Source organism: Tamandua tetradactyla, chromosome 25, assembly GCF_023851605.1.
Source record: "Tamandua tetradactyla isolate mTamTet1 chromosome 25, mTamTet1.pri, whole genome shotgun sequence".
In the NCBI taxonomy this organism is placed as follows: domain Eukaryota; kingdom Metazoa; phylum Chordata; class Mammalia; order Pilosa; family Myrmecophagidae; genus Tamandua; species Tamandua tetradactyla.
The window spans coordinates 44,828,719-44,849,796 of record NC_135351.1 but is presented as its reverse complement, the minus strand read 5'-3'; the positions used below and the strand labels follow the sequence as shown (position 1 = coordinate 44,849,796).

The window sequence follows — 21,078 nt, the reverse complement described above, 5'->3', positions numbered from 1 at the left end:
GTTTACCATGCTCAGGTTCACCTGTGCAAAGGCTGCCCCTGAACGTTCGTGCTGTGTCCCAACGGGTAATTAATGAGGGCACTTAGGGCGGTGTGTGTCCCCAGGTCCCAGGTCCCACAGCTCTGCACTCAAGCGGCGTGGACCGGTCACCTGGCTAAGCCTCCTGTGGGAAGGCGCCTGACGCTTGTCGTTCTGGTGCAGGGCGCGTCCTGAGAAGTGAAGCCGCATTAGTGGCCCCTTCTCGTGGGGGATGAAGCTGGTGGGTGCATCTAGCCCTGTGCACGCAGGGTCACCCCTTTTACTAGCCTGGAGATGGAGGAAAGGCTCAGAGTTGGTTGCCTCGAAGAAAGAGGGCTTGGCAGGTCCCTTCTGCTCACAGCGTGGACTTCAGCGTAGCCGCTGGCCGCAGTGGTTTGTGTGTTGTGTTGTGTTGCCCCTGCGAGCGCGAGGGCGGCCTGCAGTTCCTGGTGCTCGGTGCGGCCACAGCGCATTTAGAGCGCCCGGTCCCCACACACCATGGACGCGGCGCCGGAGCTGCTGGCGGGAGGGCGCCGGCCGCCCTGATGGTGGCCGCGTGACAGTGGCTGCCCCACCTGGCTCGGGTCCACCTGCAGGGTCAAAGGGCAGACGGCGATCTTCGAGGAGATGATCGAGGATGAGGAGGGGCTGGTGGACGACCGGGCGCCCACCACCAGCCGGGGGCTCTGGGCCGCTAGCGAGATGGAGCGCGCACTCAAGGCTGTGCTGGCCTTCGCGAGGTCCCACAGGCTGGACGCCGAGTTCATTGAGGAAGGAAGTGCTTCCATGGACCTCTTTGAGGCGTGGAAGAAGGAATACAAGGTACCGTGTTTCTGCGCTTCCCCCCAGTAGTAAAAATTCCCTTTTACAGAAATTTTACTCAATGCTGAAGTTTTGTGCTCCGGTTTTTAAAAATCTGCTTTAGAGTATCATAATTTCTTTCCCTAAAATACAATTATTGTAATGAAGGATTATAAACACAATACTCCAAAAAAAAGAAAAAGGAAATTCTATTTATTAATTTTTTTTTAAATGAAGCTTAATGAAACCTCTTATTCAGCTGTAAATGCAGTTTATTTTCTTCTTAGCTTAATCTTACAGCAGCTATTCTGCAAGAATAGAAGGGGTTTTTGTTTTGTTTTGCTTTTGTTCTGTAATTACAACAGCATAAACAACCTTGCGGACTGGGAACAGCGATACTTTTCAGTCTGTCTGCCTGGAGACGGTCACAATGGATAAAGCACAGAGGCCCATCCTATTTGTACTTTAATAATTCCATCGTATTATCATCTCTGTATTTGAGATTCCAGAATTAATTAATTTTTAATTATCCTTTATATTTTAATTTGTCACTTGTTATCCTTCTTTGCAGGTAAGATTGATGGGAAAATGGAAGGGGTGCTTTCTTTTATCTATAGTGTTATAATTCAGTCTGAAGTTGTTGCTTTCTAAGCAAGATAATCGTTTTTATCCAGAAAGAGAAGCTATGTTGCCTGTCGCCTAAGTTGATACATTTGGTAAATGAGGGTGAGCTGCTGCCCCTTGGTGGGTTCCTCGAGAGGCCGCAGTTCTGCCTGCTGGCGTCCTGGCAGCCCTGGAGGAGGGCAGCTGCACTGCCCGTGGGCTCCTGCAGGAGCACACACATGCCTTCCCCAGGGCTCGGGGCCTCTGCAGGCCGCACCACCGCCGCAGACTACACAGGGGAGAAGCCTCAGGAGCACGTCAGGGAAGGGGGCAAGCCGGAACGTGTGTGCTGGCTGATGCCAGTTCTGTCAAGGCAGAGACAGGCACCAGGGCAGGTGGCTGCACATTGGCATGACTGCAGTGAGTGGGGAAAGGTCAGGTGGGCCACTGGACAGTGTAAGGGTCAGGGTGGGATCACTGTAGACATGTAAATGGTCATGGCAGGTCACTGGCAGGGGCAGGGAGGGGGGCGGTGAGGAAAGGTGTACAGTTGAGAAGGAGCATCTGGTCTCAGGATGGGTCTTGTTCTGTCTCCTAAATGGGGCGGCGGGTAGGGGTTGTTATTTTAGTGTTCTTGTTGACAGGTGGACATGATGTTCTGAATATGTGAAATGCAGAATTGTAAAACAATAAAAGGAAGGAAGAAAGTAGCATTTGCAGCAGCCTAACAGTTGGGCCACAGAAATCTTTGTTCCCACTCAGAAATCTCTGATATTCATCCCTGGAGTTAGAGGGGTGGGTGACCCTGCAGATGACCCCCTTACCAGGGCACTCACTCCTCAGGGCTCCTGTGGTCTTGGGTCTTGACCTGGCGCTGCCCTCCTGGGCTCTTCCTGTCCCGCAGCTGCTGCACGAGTACTGGATGGTGCTGCGCGATCGCGTATCTGCCGTGGACGAGCTGGCCATGGCCACGGAGCGCCTGCGGCTGCGCCACCCCAGGGAGCCCCGGCCCGGTCCCCCGGGCCCCCACATCATCGAGCCGCACGAGGTAGCCCTGCCGAGGGCCCCGGGGCACGTTCACTCCGGGTTTGATCTGTCGACCCAGCAGGGTCTGGCAGCAGCAGCTCTACGCGCGGCCCCCGCTTCGCCCCCCCCCCCCGCCCCTTCCCCGCCCCCTCCCCGCCTTTCGTGCGCGTGCTCTGCTCCTCGGCGCCTTCCGCGTCCAGACCGTGACGTGTCCTGTGACCTCTGCTTCTCAGAGCCAGGAAGATCCTCGAGAACAACCAGAACTTCCCTTTTGCTGCTCCTTTCCTTTTCAATGACGAGCCAATATTAGCAATTTGTCTTCAATAACTCCCCCCCTTGTATCTTGTGGTTAAAAGATAAAACTACTCCTTTTTGCCAAAGGCAAACATTTTTAGTGTAATTTATTTTTATCCTTTATGAGTGTTTTGTGTTTTAAATACCTTTCTATAAAACTGGGAGATTATCTTAATAAACCTAGAGATGATAATATGCTATCTCATTTAACTTCATGAACTCTCAGAAAGGTTTTCTGTGAAACAAATTCATCTTATTTGAGTGTTCCTTTTCTCTGCTGTATTCTACTGTGTGGGGGGTGGGGAATAGGAGGAAGAGTCTTCCCTGGCTTTCATTAAATCACTCTGGCCACATCACCAAATTGTTTAATTTTTTTACCCCCTGGATGTATATTATTGACAAAATGGCGCATTAATAGAATTTGGGTAATTCTTATCAGAGTTCAAGTGTATAGGGAAGCTTCCTATTTAAAAGAACCCTACTCTGAACTCTGTCTTTATAAGGTAAAAACATCTTTCTGAAATACATGATCTAGGATCCATTTCACAAACTTGGATTTTCATGGATAAATGAGTTTTCTTAAGATGGCACATTTGTATCTTGAGGAAGAATTTTGTATTTTTTTAGTAGAATTTAACAATTTCTGAGAGAGAGTAAAGACTTTTTATTATTGTCTTTCCAGGTAGAACAAAACCGTATGAAATTACTAAATGATAAAGCCGTTGCAACATCACAGCTTCAGAAAAAACTTGGGCAGCTTCTTTACCTCACTAACTTGGAGAAGGTATTTTTTTAAAAGATGCTTCTTGCTTGTGTTGTCATAAGGCACTTAGTGTTGGTTATGTGGGTAAGCACGTCAGCTGTGGCTACAGAAGCCACATAGATCACAAAAGGATGTTAAATTTATAGAAAGTATCAGTTACACAGTGATATACCTGCATGCAGCCTGCAAAACAGAAGAATATTTTCTATAAATTTGACAGAAGGATGTTTAATTTATAGAGAGTATCAGTTACGTAGATGAAATACCCAGCATGCAGAATGCAGAAAGGAAGAATATTTTCTATAAATTTAACAAAAGAATGTTAAATTTATAGGAAGTATCAGTTCCATAGGTGAAATTCTTGACCTCAGAATGTAGAAAGGGTGAATGTAAACTGAGACCAGAAATACTGCAGCACTTTCAGGATGAAAACTGTGTTCTGTGACGTATGTGCAGGCATTTGTTCAAGCATTTGCTCGAGCATGGACAGTGTAGAATCCACACTCTGAACCTGAAAATAGGTTTGGAAACTACTAAATCAGAAGACACAGTAATGAAAGGAGACCAGTTATTCCACGTAATTCGCAACACAGTCTCTGAGCTCCTCCTCTGAGCACAGCGAAGTATTATTTTGGGCATTGATAAGTTATTGATGAATATAATTCCATTTTATTCCAAGAATTCATAGTTTGCCTGTTTATACCTTATAACAATGTGCGATAGTCGTTTTTGGATATGGCAGATGAAGGAAAGTAGACTATGCTTGACCCAAAAAACTGGTACAAAATAGATTGATTACGGATCCATTAAATCCCAGTGATCACAGTTTGAGAAGTTGGATGTTTACTTGGTAAAGTAGCATCGTGGTGGGACCATAGACTGAGTTTGGACAGCTCGTGTCTGCATCACGATGCCACCATTTTCCTGGCACATAACTTCACTCAAGTTACCTACCTCTCTTTGCCCCTCCTGTAAATGCTGTCCCTGTATATGGTTGATCATCTTTTAATTCTAGGATGTAATTGATGTTCTCTATAGAGTGTTTTATAAAAAAACTAAAATTCCAAGAATTTAAACACTCCATCAAGAAAAACCTAACGATTTAAGAAAAGGCACTTAATCTAAAAATGAAGGAAAATCAAATTAAGCAGATACCGTTTTCTGCCAGCAAGTAGGCAAAGACTTTTTGAATGATAGTATGTCACAGTGGTTAGCAGGCAGTGAATGGATAACTTTACAGATTACCAATTGAAATGTAAATTGGTATAGCCTTTCCTGAAAGCACTTCAGCAATGTGTATCAACAGTTCTCTATAGTTCATTTCTTTTGACTCAGTAATTCTTGGAAGTTATCCTAGGTTAAATAGAAATTTGGACAATGAATTAGGTATAAGGATGTTTATTACCATGTTATGTGTAATAATAATAAACTAGGGAAACCTAAATATCCAATGAAAAGTAGAATGGTTATATAAATCATGATTTCTTCTTATAAAGGGAATATGATGTAAATATTTAAAAGGGTGTTTTTCCACATTAAAGTGACATGAGAAAATGTTCATGTTAGGACTAGATACTGCCCAGTCAAACCGCTGAAAACCAAAAATAACCTAAAAATTTTAAAAGCAGCTAGAGTTGGGAGAAAGGAAGGCACAATGCTTCCAAACGTGTCCCAGCAGAATGGACTGTTGACTGTGTAGAGAAGCTGTGGAGACCAGTTATACTAGAGCTGCATCTTTAACATTCTGAAGGGAAAAACCTGCCAACTTAGAATTCTATGCCTAGAGAAATCTCTAATTTTTAAGATAGCCTGTATCTAGATGTTTTTGTGTTAATTCTTATTCATTTTGTTTGGAGTTCTCTGAGCTTCTTAAATCTGTCTTTCATCAGTTTTGAACCCCAGAGTTGCTGAATCCATGCATAATTTAGCTTTGCTTTTTAACAACTTAATAAACATCAAAAGGTTAATCAAAAATGATTTTTGAAAAATTTTAACATTAGGTTTGTGAAACCACAGACTTTAAAACATTAGTGTTCTTTACATCTATTCCTTTTTTAAACCTGTCCATTTAGTGATTTTTTTTGAAGCTTTTTCAATTTCTGCAATTAGTTTGAAAGCGATTTTGAAAAGCTTTTATACTTTGATAAAATTTCCAGGCATAGGTAGGTTTTTAAGTTAGTAGTGTTTCTTCTTTCTAGTTAGTTGTTTTGCCTTGTTGAGATGGGAGAATGGATGCTGAGAAGAAGCCAGTGTAATAAGCTACACTAGTAACAAACCAAGTGGACGTGAAAGATCAGCACAGATCTCCTGCACAGTTGTAAGGAATCTTTATTTCAAAATTCCAAATTAAAGGTTCAAAAATTTCTTTGTTGCAAAATCTAGTCTGAAAATAAAATTTAGAAAATTAAACTAAGTTATGGCATACCTTGCTTTTAATTTTGCCTTCTACTACAGGGAAACCTCATTTTACCTTTATTAGTGATCTGTGATCAATGATTGTTGATGTTACTGTTGTCATTGTTTTAGGGTGCCATAAGCTGCATCCATATAAGACAGTGAACTTGATGAGTAAATATGTGAGTTCTGACTGCCCCACTAACCAAATGTTACCCCATCTCTCTCCTATCCTCAGAGCTTCCTTATTCCCTCAGACACAGAAATACCAAAATTAGGCCAATTAATAGCCCTGCAATACCCTCTTTGCTCAAGCGAAGGGAAAAGTCACACATCTCTTGCTTTAAGTCAAAAGCTAGAAATTATTAAGATTAGTGAGGAATGCATGCTGTAAGCTGAGCTAGGCTGAAAGCTAGGCCCTTTGTCAATTAGTCACATTGTGAATGCGAAGTTCTTGAAATTAAAAGTGCTACTCCAGTGAACACCTGAATGATGAGATAATGAAACAGGTTTATTGCTGATGTGGAGAAAGTTTTAGTGATGTGTATAGAAGATCTAACCAGCCCCAACCTTCCCTTAAGCCAAAGCCTAATCCAGAGCAAGGCCCTAACTCTCTACAATTTTTACAAAGGCTGAGAGAGGTGCAGAAGCTGTAGAAGACAATTTTGAAGCTACCAAGAGGTTGGTTTATGAGGTTTAAAGAAAGAAGCTGTCTGCATAACAAAAAGTGCAAGGTGAAGCAGCAAGTACTAATGTAGAAGATGTAGCAAATTATCCAGAAGATTTAGCTAAGATGATTGATAATGGTGGGTACACTAAACAATAGATTTTCAATGTAGATGAAACAGCCTGATATTGGAGGAAGATGCCATCTAGGACCTTTGTAGCCAGAGAGGAGGCAGTGGCTGACTTTGGAGCTTCAAAGGGCAGGCTCAAGCACTCATGGTTCATTCACCAAGATAAATGATATGTTGGGTCACAAAGCAAGTCTCAATAAATTTAAGAAGATTGAAATTATACAGAACACTTTCTCAGCTCATAGTGGAATGAAGTTGGAAATCAATAATAGGTGGAAAGCTGGAAAATTCACAAATTCATGGTAGCTAAACAACACATTCTTAAATAACCAGTGGGTCAAGGAAGAAATTACAAGAGAAATCAGTAAATTTCTTGAGACAACTGAAAATGAAAACACATGGTTCATTGAGAAAATCAATAAAATTGATGGATCATTAGCTAGGTTGACAAAGAAAGATAGGATGCAAATAAGTAAAATCAGAAATGGCAGAGGGGACTTACTACTGACCCCACAGAAATAACGAGGAGATAACGAGGATGCTATGATCAACTATATGCTAAAAAATTAGACAATGTAGATGAAATGGACAACTTCTAGAAAAGCATGAACAACCAGCATTGACTCGACAAGAAATAGAGGGCCTCAATAAACCAATCACAAGTAAAGAATTTGAATCAGTCATCAAAAAGCTCCCCAAAAAGAAAAATCCAGAATCACATGGCTTCACATGTAAATTCTACCAAGCACTCAAGAAAGAATTTGTACCAATCTTACTCAAACTCTTCAAAAAAAATCAAAGAGAAGGGAAAGGTACCTAACTCATCCTATTAAGCCAGCATCACCCAAATACCAATGCCAGACAAAGATACTATAGGGAAAGAAAATTATTAACAAATCTCTTTAATGAATTTAGATGCAAAAATCCTTAACAAGATACTCGCAGATCGAATCCAGCAGCACATTAAAAGAATTATAGACCATTATCAAGTGGAATTTATTCCAGGTATGCAAGGCTGGTTCAACACAAGAAAAGCAATTAGTGTAATACACCACATCAAATCAAAGCAGAAAAAATACATGATCATCTTGATTGATGACAGAGAAGGTACTTGTTAAAACACAACATCCTTTCTTAATGAAAACACTTCAAAGGATAGGAATAGAAGGGAACTTCCTTAAATGAAGGAAATATGTGAAAAGCTGACAGCTAACATCCTACTCAGTGGGGAAAGGCTGAAAGCTTTCCCTCTAAAAACAAGACAGAGACGCCCACTGCCCCCATTGTTAGTCCACTCAGTATTGGGGGTTGTAGCTAGAGCAATTCTGCAAGAACAGGAAATAAAAGGCACACAAACTGGAAAGGAAGAAGTAAAAATGTTCAGCTTTTGCAGACGGCAGGATACTATATGTAGAAAATCCTGAAAATTCTACAGCAAAAACCAATAGAGCTGATAAATGAATACAGGAAAGTGGCAGGGTACTAGATCAACATGCTAAAATCAATTGTTTTTATACACTAGTAATGAGCGGTCTAAGGAGGAAATGAAGAAAAAAATCTCCATTCACAATAGCAACCAAAAAAATATTTAGAAATAAACTTAACCAAGGCCACAGAAGACCTATACACAGAAAACTACAAGTAACTGCTAAAAGAAATCAAAGAAGACAAATAAATGGAAGGACATACTGTGCTCATAGATTGGAAGACAAGATATAGTTAAGACATCAGTTCTGCCAAAGTTGTTGTTCAGATTCAATGCAGTGCCAATTAAAATCCCAAAAACTTATTTTACGGAAATAGAAAAACCAGTAACCAAATTTATTTGGAAGGGCAGTGTGCCCCAAATAGCTAAAAATACCTTGAGCAATAGGATTGAAGTGGGAGTTCTCACACTACCTGACTTTATAGCATATTACAAATACTACAGTGGTCAAAACAGCAATAAATGGTGTTAGAACTGGAAATCCGTATCCAAAAGAATGAAAACCCCTATCTCACACCTTATACAAAAATTAACTCGAAATGGATCAAATACCTACTGATTAGAGCTAAGAACATAAAACTTTTGGAAAAAATGTAAGGAAATATCTTTAAAATCTTCTGATAAGAGGTGGTTTCCTAGACCTTACTCCCAAAGTACAAGCAATGAAAGAAAAAATAAATGACATCTCAAAACTGAACTCCTTTTTGCATTAAAGGACTTTGTCAGGAAAGTAAAAAGGCAGCCTACGCAATGGCAGACAATATTTGGAAACCACATATCAGATAAGAGTTTAATACTCAGAATATACAAAGAAATCCTACAACTCAACAAGAAAAAGTCAGACAATCCAATTAATAAATGGGCAAAAGACATACACAGACACTTTTCTGAAGAGGAAAAACAAATGGCTCAAAAAGATATGAGGGTGCACGGGTAGTTCAGTGGTAGAGTGCTCACCTTTCATGCAGGAGATCCAGGTTCAATTCCCAGATGATGTGCCCCCCCAAAAAAAAGATATGAAAAAATTCTCAACTTCATTTGTTTTTAGGGAAATGCAAATCGAAACCACAATGAGATATCATGTCACACCTACTAGAATGGCCTTTTTTCAAAAAACAAAATTTCAAGTGCTAGAGAGAATGTGGAGAAAGAGGCAGGCACACTTAGTCACTGTTGGTGGGAATGTAGAATGGTACAACCACTCAGGAAGGCAGTTTGGCGGTTCCTCAGGAAGCTAAGTATAGAGTTGCCATATAATCCAGCAGTACCATTGCTACGTATATATTCGGAGGAACTGAAGGCAGGGACACAAATGGACATTTGCGCACCAATGTTTCTAGCAGCAGCATTCACTGTTGCCAAGAGATGGAAATAGCCCACATGTCCATCAATGAACAAGTAGCATATACTTATGATAGAATATTATGCAGCTGTCAGATGGAATAAAGTCATGAAGCATGTAACAATGTGGATGAACCTTGAGGACATTATGTACTGAGTGAAATTAGCCAGAAACAAAAGGACAAGTACTGTATGGTCTCACTAATATGAACCTTAGGGAATCATGGGAGGGTGTATGTAAACGATATAATCAATGTAAACTAGAGTTTATAGTTAACAATAACGCTGTAATCTGTTTCTAGTAAATATAACAAAGGCAATATACCAAAGCAAAACGTGAGTAAAAGGAGAATGTAAGAGAGCAGTATGGGATTCTTGGTGTTAGTGTTGGTGTTTCTGCTTATCATTTTTATTTTATTTTATTTTATTTTTAGATTTTCTCTTTTTTCTTCTTCCTGTTTCTTTGCGGAAGAAATGCCCTCATATGGACTGTGGTGGTGAATGTATAACTAAGTGATTATACCGGGAACCATTGTTTGTTTACTTAGGTTGGATTGTATGGTGTGTGAATAAAGCTGTCTAAAAAATAAACAGAAAGATGCAAGTACTGGAGAGAATGTGGAGGGAGATGTTCTGGTCCCTATCCACTGTTGATAGAGAAGTAGAATGGAGCAGCCCCTCTCGAGGGCAGAGTGATGGTTCCACAGGAGGCTAAGTGTAGGCTTGCCAGATGATCCAGCAAACCCATTATAAGGTAGGCACTTGGAAGAACTGAAAGCAGGGATATGAATGAACATTTGCACACTGGTGTTTAAAGTGGCCGTATTCAGGTGGACAGCGGTGGCTCAGTAGCAGTTCTTGCCTGCCGGGCAGGGATACAGGTTTGATTCCCAGAGCCTGTCCATGTCAAAAAAAAAAAAAAAAAAGAAGTGGCCTTATTCACCATTTGCAGTGGATGGAAGTGGTCTAAGAGTATCCACTGACTAACAGAAGGGCAAACTGTGCTCTGTCCATCCAGTGGAATATTGAGTGACTACAGGAAGGAAAGAAGTTGGTGGCATGCAACCAGGTGAATAGACCTTGAGGGCTGTACATTGAGAGGAATAAGCCAGAAATGAAAAGATAAACATTATAACACCGCACTAATGTGGGCTGACTATGATTTGCAAACTCAGAGAACTGAATTCGAGAGCATAGGTTATCATGGGAAGGTTTACTGTAAAGGTCCCAAATCGGAAGCGCTTACAGCAGGCGCGTCTTTTCCCGAGTTGTAATGGTTATTCCCAAATTCTGAGAAGCTGAGCTTTTTGTGTATAATCTGGTCATTCCCTGGGACCTCATAGTCTATGGGACACCTGAGATTTAGAGCTACAGTTCTGCAACCCTGAAAGTTAGCATTACTCCGTGCAGCAACTGTTAAAAAAGTGAAAAGAGAGAAGACATCAATTGAAGATATGAGTTAAGCAGTTCTGATTAGAACTAAGGTAAATCAGACTAAAGAATGAAGGATGATATTGACTGTGTTTTAAAACTTCACCTTCTGTGTGAGACCAAAGGAAGAGATATTTATTTGGTTCAAATTTATATGTTTTGTAGCACACTGTCTAATTTAACTTGTATGGTCAGTTTATTCAAACACCTTAATTACATGGAACTTTGAATAGGGAGTGAGATCTTATTGGTTTGTACAAGTTAATCTGATGCCCCAATACAACCTGAATAATTTTGGCAGAGAATGAAAAAAGTATTTGCAAAGCCCCCTTGTAGGACTGGGGGGAAATGTGGAAATATTGAACTTTCCACCTCTGGATTTTCTGGTATTCTCGCAAACATTAGAGAATGCTGCGGTAATAGGTTGAGCCCTCGATCTTGGGGTTTGCCGTTATAAAAGTTATTCCTACAGAGAAGAAGCTAAGCCAACTTGCATATATGCTCAAGAGTCACCCCTAGAGAACCTCTTTTGTTGATCAAATATGGCCTCTCTCTTGAAGCCAATTCGGGAGGTAAACCTACTACCTTCCCTCCTACATGGGGCATGACTCCAGGGCTGTCAATGTCCCTGGTAATGTGGGGCATGATTCCAGGGCTGTCAATGTCCCTGGTAACATGGGGCATGACTCCAGGGCTGTCAATGTCCCTGGTAACATGGGGCATGACTCCAGGGCTATCAATGCCCCTGGCAATGTGGGACATGACTCCAGGGCTATCAATGCCCCTGGTAATGCAGGGCATGACTCCAGGGCTATCAATGCCCCTGGTAATGCAGGGCATGACTCCAGGGCTGTCAATGCCCCTGGCAGTGCGGGGCATTGACTCCAGGGCTGTCAATGCCCCTGGCAGTGTGGGGCATGACTCCAGGGCTGTCAATGCCTCTGGCAGTGTGGGGCATGACTCCAGGGCTGTCAATGCCCCTGGCAATGTGGGGCATGACTCCAGGGCTGTAAATGTCCCTTGTAGCATGGGGCATGACTTCCATGGATGAGCCTGGAACCAACATTATGGAAGTGAGAAAACCTTGACAAAAGCTGGAAGAGAAATGAAACAAAATAAGTTTCAGTGGCAGGGAGAGACTTCAAATAGAGTCACGAGGTCATTCCTGAAGTTATTCTTAACCATTACATAGATATGGCTTTTTAGTTTTTAGTATATCAGAATAGATAGAAGGATATACCTTAAACTGTTGAAGTGTAATCCAGTAACCTTGATTCTTGAGGACAATTTGTGTAACTATATAGCTTTCACGGTATGACCATGTGATTGTGAAAACCTGTGGCTGACACTCCTTATAACCAGTGTATGGACAGATGAATAAGAAAGTAAGGGTGAAAAATAAATAATAGGAGGGATGAGAAGTGGAAAACTGCCATAGCACTCCAGCCTTCAGCCACCACCCTGGGCAGTCATTAGCCGTCAACATTGAGGCAAGACCCTCCCCCAGAGCTGGAAGACACCTCGCTGAAGGCACAGGTGATGGGTCACGTGTTTTAGCAATGAAGTATTTTTAATTAAACCATATACATTGTTTGTTTGTTTTTTGGTGGGGGGAGCATAATGCTATTGCACATTTAAAAGACTACAATACTGTACAAGCATAAATTTTATACGTACTGGGAAACCAAAAAATTTGACTGACTTCATGACATTCATTTTATTGTCATAGTGGGACCAAATGCACAGTACAAAGGTATGCCTGTGTACCAAGTAGCATTGTTCCCATTTTTTTTGTTCACTCCTTGAATAAATGTTATTTCGTAAATCCCAAGATTAGTATTAGGTAATATATAAGAGATTTTCAAATTTTTAGGTTATTTTGATTGCAAGCAGCAAATAATGCACTATCAGGTTTTACCTGTAAAAGTATAACTAACATACTTTTTTAATTCCTTTTTTATTGGATAGTCTCAAGACAAAACGTCAGGAGGTATTAATCCAGAACCTTGTCCTATCTGTGCTCGGCAGCTGGGAAAACAGGTGAGATGATAACACATGTCACATGTATTATTATTCACCATTTTCAAGGACGTCTACATACAGCCTTTCTTTCTGCCCTGTTCAGGCAACATCGCTGAGCAGTGTTTTCCTAAGTGACAACTCAAAAATATTTCTAGAATGACTCCATCTATTTCATTTAAGATGCGTCATTTTGAATATTGTTCCAAGTCACAAGATTTTGTCACATAACTAGATTTTGTCTGATTGCACAGAAAGATAACAGCATGTGTCAGTTTGCTTAACAAGGACTTAAAAAGTGGATTGGTTTAGGGGCCCTGTGGCTCAGAACAACACCCAGTTTGTTGCTTTTCTTTGTTTTTCTTCAACAAGTGAAAAAGTTAAACAATTTGTATAAGCAATTAGCACCTACACTGACTGGAAGATTCTCCATCCCTGCCACCAAAGGGGAGCCCGGTCATCCAAGGAGTGCTCCAGCAACTGCCACGAGGAGAGAAACAGGGCAGGGGGGTTGTCAGGCAAGATCTTTCCATTTCTGTAGGTCCCACACCACTTTTCAGATAAACCTCATGAGGTACTGGCCCATCTCGTCTTCTGTATAAGAAGTGATTTAAGCTAAGTTCCTTTAATAAATTGAAAAGACGCTTAGCTAGTGTTCTTCTCAGGTCCAATTCTGTACTTGCTGTCTGAATGCTGAAGGAGTCATTTGCATTTTTCCTGGGCACTGGAGAACAAGGTGGGACAGCCTGGGGTGTCTGTCTCAGTGGAGCAGAACCCAGGGGTGAACGAGAAATCTGAGCAGTGCAGCCTGGCCTTGGGGACTGCAAGGGCTCTGAGGTGGCCAGGTGGCAAGGGAGCGAGTGGTGGCTGCCCTCCCACAGCCTGCGCCTCGCAGGTGGGGCATCGGGGCGTCTGGCTGAGGCCGTGTGTCCTCTTGCAGTGGGCCGTGCTGACCTGCGGGCACTGCTTCTGCAGTGAGTGTGTGTCCATCATGGTGGAGCAGTACAGCGTGGGCTCCCCGCGCAGCGCCATCAGGTGTGCCATCTGCCGCCAGACCACGCCGCACCGGGAGATCTCCTACGTGTTCACCTCGGCCCAGGCGGGCCATGCTGAGGACCTGCCCGTGAAGGTAAGCGGAGGCAGGGCAGTGGGTTGGGGAGCCCCATCCATTGAGTGGGGAGCCCTGTCCACTCACACACGTGGAAGCCTCGGCGTCGCTGCCGGCAGGGAACATCCTGAAGGACCCATCCCACCTCGTCTAGCTTTTCTTAGCCCTGCAAGGATATGAGGCACTGATTAAGGTGAAGATGTACTTTTTAACAGTTTTTCTTTATTCTTTGACCTGCCTTGGGTTCCTGAAAATGGATGGGTGTAAAGCTGAACAGGGGCCATGCTGGTGAGGCTGGGGCAGGGGCGCGGCGAGCTCCTCACCTGCTTGCACCTGCTTGGGCGCAGCCAAGTGCTAGTCTCTTCCCATGCCTCACTCGGAATTTTAGGACAGCCCCTTTAGTCTGAGTTCCAAAGGGGTCATAATTGGGAGAGCTGCCTAAAGGGTGTGTGTGTAAATGAAGAGCCTTGGTGAGATGCTTTTGGTTTTTGTTTTCCTCAAAGGTCCCTTTTTTCCCCAACCAGACTTGGACAATGGACAAACCCATACAGATCAATGCAGGAGGGAGCATGGCCTCGGGGAAGGGTGGAGTTAGGCAGTGCTTAAAAAAGGTTTGCTGGCTCTTCCCGCTGTCACCGAGCCAAACCTGAGGACACCGCCACATTGTTCTCTGGGGTGATGCAGTAAACAGAACCCCAAAGTTGGAGTGCAGCACCGTGTCCCCACCTGCCCCCCACCTCTTGCACTCTGCAGCGTGGCAGTGGTACTGTGTGCTGGGCCTCCGGGCCTCTGGGCTTACATGGGTGGTAGCTGCCCTCCGGGCTGCAGTGTGGCTGGGGAGATGGTCGGAGCCTTCTCCAGTGAGGGTTGCAGTGCTGCCGGAGACAAACAGCTGCCCGCCAGGGAGGGAGGAGAGCCCCGGGCAGTGATGGGAAGACCTCTGGCCATAGGGAGCCTCCCACCCAGAGCATCTGTAGCACACCGGGAGGCTGGGGACCCAGCAGGGCCCGGGTTCTGAAGGCTTGAGAACTATTGTTTTCAGATAAGCATAGCCATGAATTGCTGTGAGCAGGGATGTATCATGATTGGGTTTGGGTATTTTAAAATGCTGCAATGTAGAACACAGACTTTGGAGAGACCAGTGAGCAGGGTGGAGAAGGTGCATGGAGGTTCAGGCATCAAGTGGACAGCACACCATGTCTGGAGTCAAGGTGGGGGTGTAGGCGGTGAGCCAGGCGCCAGCATGGTGTCCAGTAAATGCCAGCAAAGCGTAGAGAGGGGACAGCCGGGCCCCACAAGGCTCAGAGGAACGGACGTTTCTACAGATATGAGAACTGGCAACCTGGAGCCTGCGTGGGGAGCAGCCAGAGCTTCAGCAACCCCCGGGCAGGGAGTGTGGGGGGGGCCAGATCCAGGACCCTCAGGCTCCATTAGAGGGGGGTGGGGAGCTGCCCCTCCCCAGGAGCACCCAAACATGAAAGAGCATGTCCGTCATTCCAGGGCTTGCCCCTAAGGGTCCAGGATGGAAGGGAAGAAGTGGGGCTAGGGAGTAAGAGAAGAAGCTGCCAGGCACTGTGGGTGAGGAGCAGCGAGAGAGGAAGGCTAAGTCCCCCTGTCTGTGAGCCTGGGGTGGGAGCCCAGTGGGAAGAGCTGCTCTCCTCCTCACCTTCCATCAGGGGCGCCTTCCTTATCCCTTCCTTCCTTCTCTGCCTCCTCTTCTGGCCTCCGCCTCCCCAGGCCCACAGATGGTGGTGGCCATGGCCAGGGAGAGGCAGCCGACCCAGCTCTTTCCTCTGGGATAGAACTGCGTCGTGAGCCCCAGACCCAGCAGCGTCCACGTGCTGGACATCCAAGGCCACATCCTGTGCTGTTAGGGTATTGGGCCACTGTTCTGTGTACCATGCGCCAGCTTCTGTTTCCTGTCAGGAAGCTCAGGCCTGAGCAGCGCCCTTGCCATCCCAGCTGCTTCCCGCTGCCTGGCTCTCCCTCTGCGTCTCCTGTGCTGCCCCTGCCCCTGCCCCTGCCACCTGCCGCCTTGCTGACTGTCTGATCTGTGTTCCTGTCGGCCGCTTTCTTGCAGAAGCATCTGTGCTTTGAATTCTCCCACTCTCGCCTCACTCTCTGACTGTCCGAAACTCCCCACTAAATACTCTCATCTCCTACCTTGAAGTTGAAAGGTGATCATGTATAAAATAAAGGTGGCTCTGAGTGAATAATTCAGGGCGTATTTCACATTTTAGCATTATTAGTTCAAACTTCTTAAACCCAGTTTTGTAGATATAATATTATTTACTAGCAAGTCCCTAATCTTGGATAAACAATCCTAAGAAGTAGTTTTTTGTCCAGGGAAGTGTTTTTATTATCTGGAATATCTAGTTCACTCTAAGTCAGGACTCTTGGACATATTGAGCAACATAACATATGTGGTGCCCAATCATATAACTGATCTGCAGATAAAAAGGTCCAGATGGTATCAAAAAAGTATTAAATGGTATTAAACGGTTTTCTAGGGGTCTTTTTTGGAAATAAGAGATTTTGCCATGTAAGGAATCTTATTGAGTGGCCGTAGACATAAAATGGGCCTTAGGATCACAGGTACCCCCTTTGGCAGGTGCCTGGATGTTTAACAGATACAGGAAGGCACCAGGGCAGTATTCCTGAATGACCCTGAGAACCAGCTGGGCAGTTCACAAAGTAAACAAAATTCCCCTTGCAAGTCCTGACAGCGGCTCTCTGCATGGGAAGTTGGCCTCCTGGCAGGGCAGACCCCACGTGGCCTGTCTCTGTGTCTCCAGGTGGCCAGCTTTCAGGCAGAGCCGCTGGCAGTGGAAACCCTGGTCCCGTAATGGAGCCAGTTCTTGCGTCACAAAGTATCTCTGTCTGGAGAGAACACACTGTGTGGTTGCAGCCTCCCATGCACACACTTGCTTCATCCACGGAACTTCAGAGTGTCTGACAACCACTTGGGCTGCTTTTTAAAATAAAAATGTGTTTTGGGGCCCAGCCCCATAAATTCTGATTCAGTTGATCTGGGATATGGGCCAGGAATTGGCATTTTATTTTTAACAAGCAAATTTAGTGATAACAGAAATGTTTTGTACAGCCTTTTTGTAGAGAAAAGGAAATACTGTATCTCTACACTCCGACTCCCAGGAAGTCCTAGCAGTACTCCATGTGGAATTCTCTGGGTATAGACTCCTGGGTGGTGGTTTTTTTGCTTTGTTCTGTTTCTTTCTTTTTTGGTTTTTTGTTAAATTGACTTAAAGGTAACTTCTGAGGTCTGCCTCATACTTTCCAAACATAATTAAAATAAGCATCTCTTTGGGAAAAAAATGATAATAAAATTGACTAAGTTTAAAGAAGGCATAAAATAATTTGGTAAATATAATTCAGAAATGATTATATTTAAATATATTTATCTATGTTTCTAAATGATCCTTGCACATGAATATTAACTAGTAAATTTAGGATGCAATTGTGCATTTTTATTAGAAAAGGACATAAATAAATAATTATAATAAAACACTTTTCTGTTCACTGGCCAAGGTAGCACTTGTCACTCCACGGGGTTAGTGGGCCTAGTATTGAAGGTCACCACACCTCGCAATTAATTGAGCATGCAGTACAGACTTAAAGATGTAGAGTATAAATTACGTTTATGACATTGTCTTTATGAAAAACTTGTACTTTGTGAACTCTAAACTCCATTAAAACATGAGGGAAGGCATTGTCCCTAAAACACGTCTGTTTTATTCACTGCTGTATCCCAGCATCGAGAGCAGAGCCCGGTTTGAAACTGTCAGTATGTGGATGGATGGAGGGGTGGGTGGGTAGACAGATGAATAGATGGATACGTTTGCAATTGTTAACTTATTTCTTTTAAATAATTATGAAAAATGTTAATGTGATCACAGTCTAAATCAGATGAGTGGAGAAACAAATGAATGGTGTTTGCATGTAATACCCTTAAGCGCCTTTGGATCCAAATAGAGTTTTTAACATTTTTGCAATTGCTAACTTATTTCTTTAAAATATTTATGCAAAATGTTAAAAAAGACAGGATCATATTTTTGTGGCATAGCGCAAGTGTAAATTTTCCCTCAATCTAATTAGAGTTCCCACTGAGCTGTGTTCAAGTACAAACATGTGAAGCTTGAAGAACAGAGCACTTGCCCAGGCATGTGCCTGGGAAGAATTCCGACCTCATGAGACCACTCTGCACTGAATTGTATCTGTCAGTGCCGGCAGGGATGTTCAGTGTGGCCAACAGGTGCAGACAGAAATAAAACAATGTTAACTGATATCACTCTGCTGAAGCTGCTGGAGCCACAGGCACATGGAGGGAGTCTGTTCCAAAGAGAAAAGTCCAGGATCAAGCTCATGAACGACAGAAAAAGCCAAGACAGGAAATAACCTTCTCTACTACACAGCAGTTGAAAACATTATTCTTGTTATTTGCAAGTTAAACCTATAGAAAGAAGAGTTTGTTACCTATCACCAAGTACAGTCCCCCTCAGTCGTGTTTCTGATCAAAAAACATCTTTCTCTTTTGGGAAGTAAAAAAGAAAAGCTAAGATAAGTACATTTGTCTTCTTTAAAGTGATGTTCCTTAGTTAGATGAAGTTTTCAAAATGTCTTTACACTCAAGACCTTTGATTCTTATAGTATATTTAATAGATTGCAAAAAGAAAGCCAAGTGATAAAGAAAAGGTGGCCATGTGATCCATGACATTTGAGAAGGGAGTGGCCCCCCTCTGACAAGTGGAGGGTGGCAGAGGGGTGAGGGCAGGCAAGGTCAGTAGAGAGGCAGAAGGCAGCAGAGGACTCGTGGAAGGGACACACTGAGTGGCCATCTCTTGGTTGGTTGCACATCGCTAAGCTTTGCTTCAAACTGTGTCCCAGGAGTCACCTTTATGGTAGAAGTCGTGAAAGACAAACAATGCAGCAATAGCCTTCCAGTCCTAGAGCGTGTTTTTCCTCTCATTTATGTCACAAGTTCAGGTAGCCCTCTGCTGCTGTGATAGAGACTTCATCTGCTATTCCTTTGCCTCCCACCCCAGGTGCGGAGTCTCCTCAGGCAGGGAGTGTGGTGGAGCCGGCCACTGCCCTCTTCCACCTACAATAAACACAAGGCATTTTACTCTTAATCTGGGTACCTTCCCTTTTCCAAATATGACCTAAGGGAGTGAAAAGCCCCATCTCACTCCAGACTCCATTGGGGAAACATATATTCCACTCTGGGGGAGAGAAGGTGGTCACAGGCTAAATCAGATGCTCGTCGATTGCATTATTAGAATTCTTGCAGATGGCAAAGAAACAAAGCTGAGCTTTCTGTCCTTATGACATCTAATGACTTTTAACTCAAAGTTTGGATTCTCAGAATTTTCCACAGAAGCCTGAAGCTGCAGAACTGCCTTATTCCAATCCAGTTTAACTTTGTGATCAAAGTGTGTCCGTTGGCCTGATGGAGTAGACAAGTGGCTGCGGGACATCCTGGTATCTTCATGTGCTGGAAAACCTTGAGGCCCAACTTCTGGAGGAACAGTTGGTCCCTGCTGGCATTGGGTCCTAAGAGGTCTTTGCTAATTTTCATTGTCTTTACTTCCTACCCCAAAGTCTGGGGCTTTTAACTTTGCATTTTATGTTTCAGAAAAGGAAGGAGTTAATGTATTTGTAGCTATGAGACCATGTCTTATTTTGGTTTCGTTAATTAAATCACAACCAAGAAAACAGATGACTTCATAAAGAACATTTGAAATGATTCTGATGTTACAAGGAAGGAAATCTCTTCCTTTTCCTTCATTGGTAGTTGTCATGCTCTTGGCTGCTGCCTAATCTCTGGAACGGGGCCGATGTTCTGTGTTTCTCACATCCTGACCGTCGGGTTCACTGGTGCCTTAAGGAGGCCAGTGAAGTCAGAGAACAGGTATTAAGTCTTCTCTCCAAAACTGTCCTTGGTCATCAATGCTCCAGACATATGAGGGAAAACCAGGCATCGAACCCGAAGTCAGCCTTGCTGTTGGCATATGGGCAAAGTTGAAGGGCCTAAGTGGAAAGATTGGAAATGAGGAAAAGGACAAGAGCTTCAGAGGGCAGGGGTTCTTGTGCAAAATGCAGCTTTATCTATTGGAAGGAACAGTCAGCAGTTCTGTGGGACTTCTGTGATTTGTATTCCAGTGTTCCCTCCTCCCTAATATGTGTCGTTCCAGCTTAACCTTGCATCTCTATCTTTCTGACACAGCTGAAAAATAGATATACTGGACAGGGACCACCAGTTTCCTGTCTTGAGAAGAGTCACAGTTTGTTAACTCTTCCCCAGAGATAGGTGAATGCCCACATTTTCTCATCCACATTTTTCCTGCCTTTTCCAGGATCTTCATCAGCCTTGACTGTGAATAATCCATCCTCTTCTTCCAGTTTCCATCTTTTTGAAACAAAGTGAATGTTTCTTTTCTATAGTAATAACTATGTCTTCTAGACTTTGGCACGTGGGAGTTGCAGTTCATTTGTGTGTTAGAAGTACAGGGAGACATTGGCAAGCAAGAGAAGGTGCTGGTCCCCCCTGGGATAGTGAATGAAGCAGGAGAAGGTGCTCTTTGAGATGGAGAAGGGAGGAGAAGATGCAGGTGCTCCCTGAGATGGAGAAGGGAGAAGATGCAGCTGCTCCCTGAGATGGAGGAGGGAGGAGAAGGTGCAGGTACTCCCTGAGATGGAGAAGGGAGAAGGTGCAGGTGCTCCCTGAGATGGAGAAGGGAGGAGAAGGCTCAGGTGCTCCCTGAGATGGAGAAAGGAGGAGAAGGTGCAGGTGCTCCCTGAGATGGAGAAGGGAGAAGAAGGTGCAGGTGCTCCCTGAGATGGAGAAGGGAAAAGGTGCAGGTGTTCCTTGAGATGGAGGAGGGAGGAGAAGGTGCAGGTGCTCCCTGAGATAGAAAAGGGAGAAGGTGCACGTGCTCCCTGAGATGGAGGAGGGAGAAGGTGCAGGTGCTCCCTGAGATGG

At 43.8% G+C, this 21,078-nt stretch overlaps 1 protein-coding gene across 4 annotated transcripts in view; it reads left to right on the top strand.

Annotated features, from left to right (window-relative positions):
* Window positions 1–21,078, top strand: part of SHPRH (SNF2 histone linker PHD RING helicase) — a 93,321-nt gene that overhangs the window by 60,891 nt on the left and 11,352 nt on the right. For all 4 annotated transcript variants that reach the window (XM_077143400.1, XM_077143397.1, XM_077143398.1 and 1 more), the window contains 5 exons: window positions 615–840; window positions 2,327–2,470; window positions 3,425–3,526; window positions 12,923–12,994; window positions 13,914–14,102. In XM_077143400.1, the coding sequence (XP_076999515.1) occupies window positions 615–840; window positions 2,327–2,470; window positions 3,425–3,526; window positions 12,923–12,994; window positions 13,914–14,102 (733 nt within the window). The remainder of the gene's footprint in view (window positions 1–614; window positions 841–2,326; window positions 2,471–3,424; window positions 3,527–12,922; window positions 12,995–13,913; window positions 14,103–21,078) is intronic.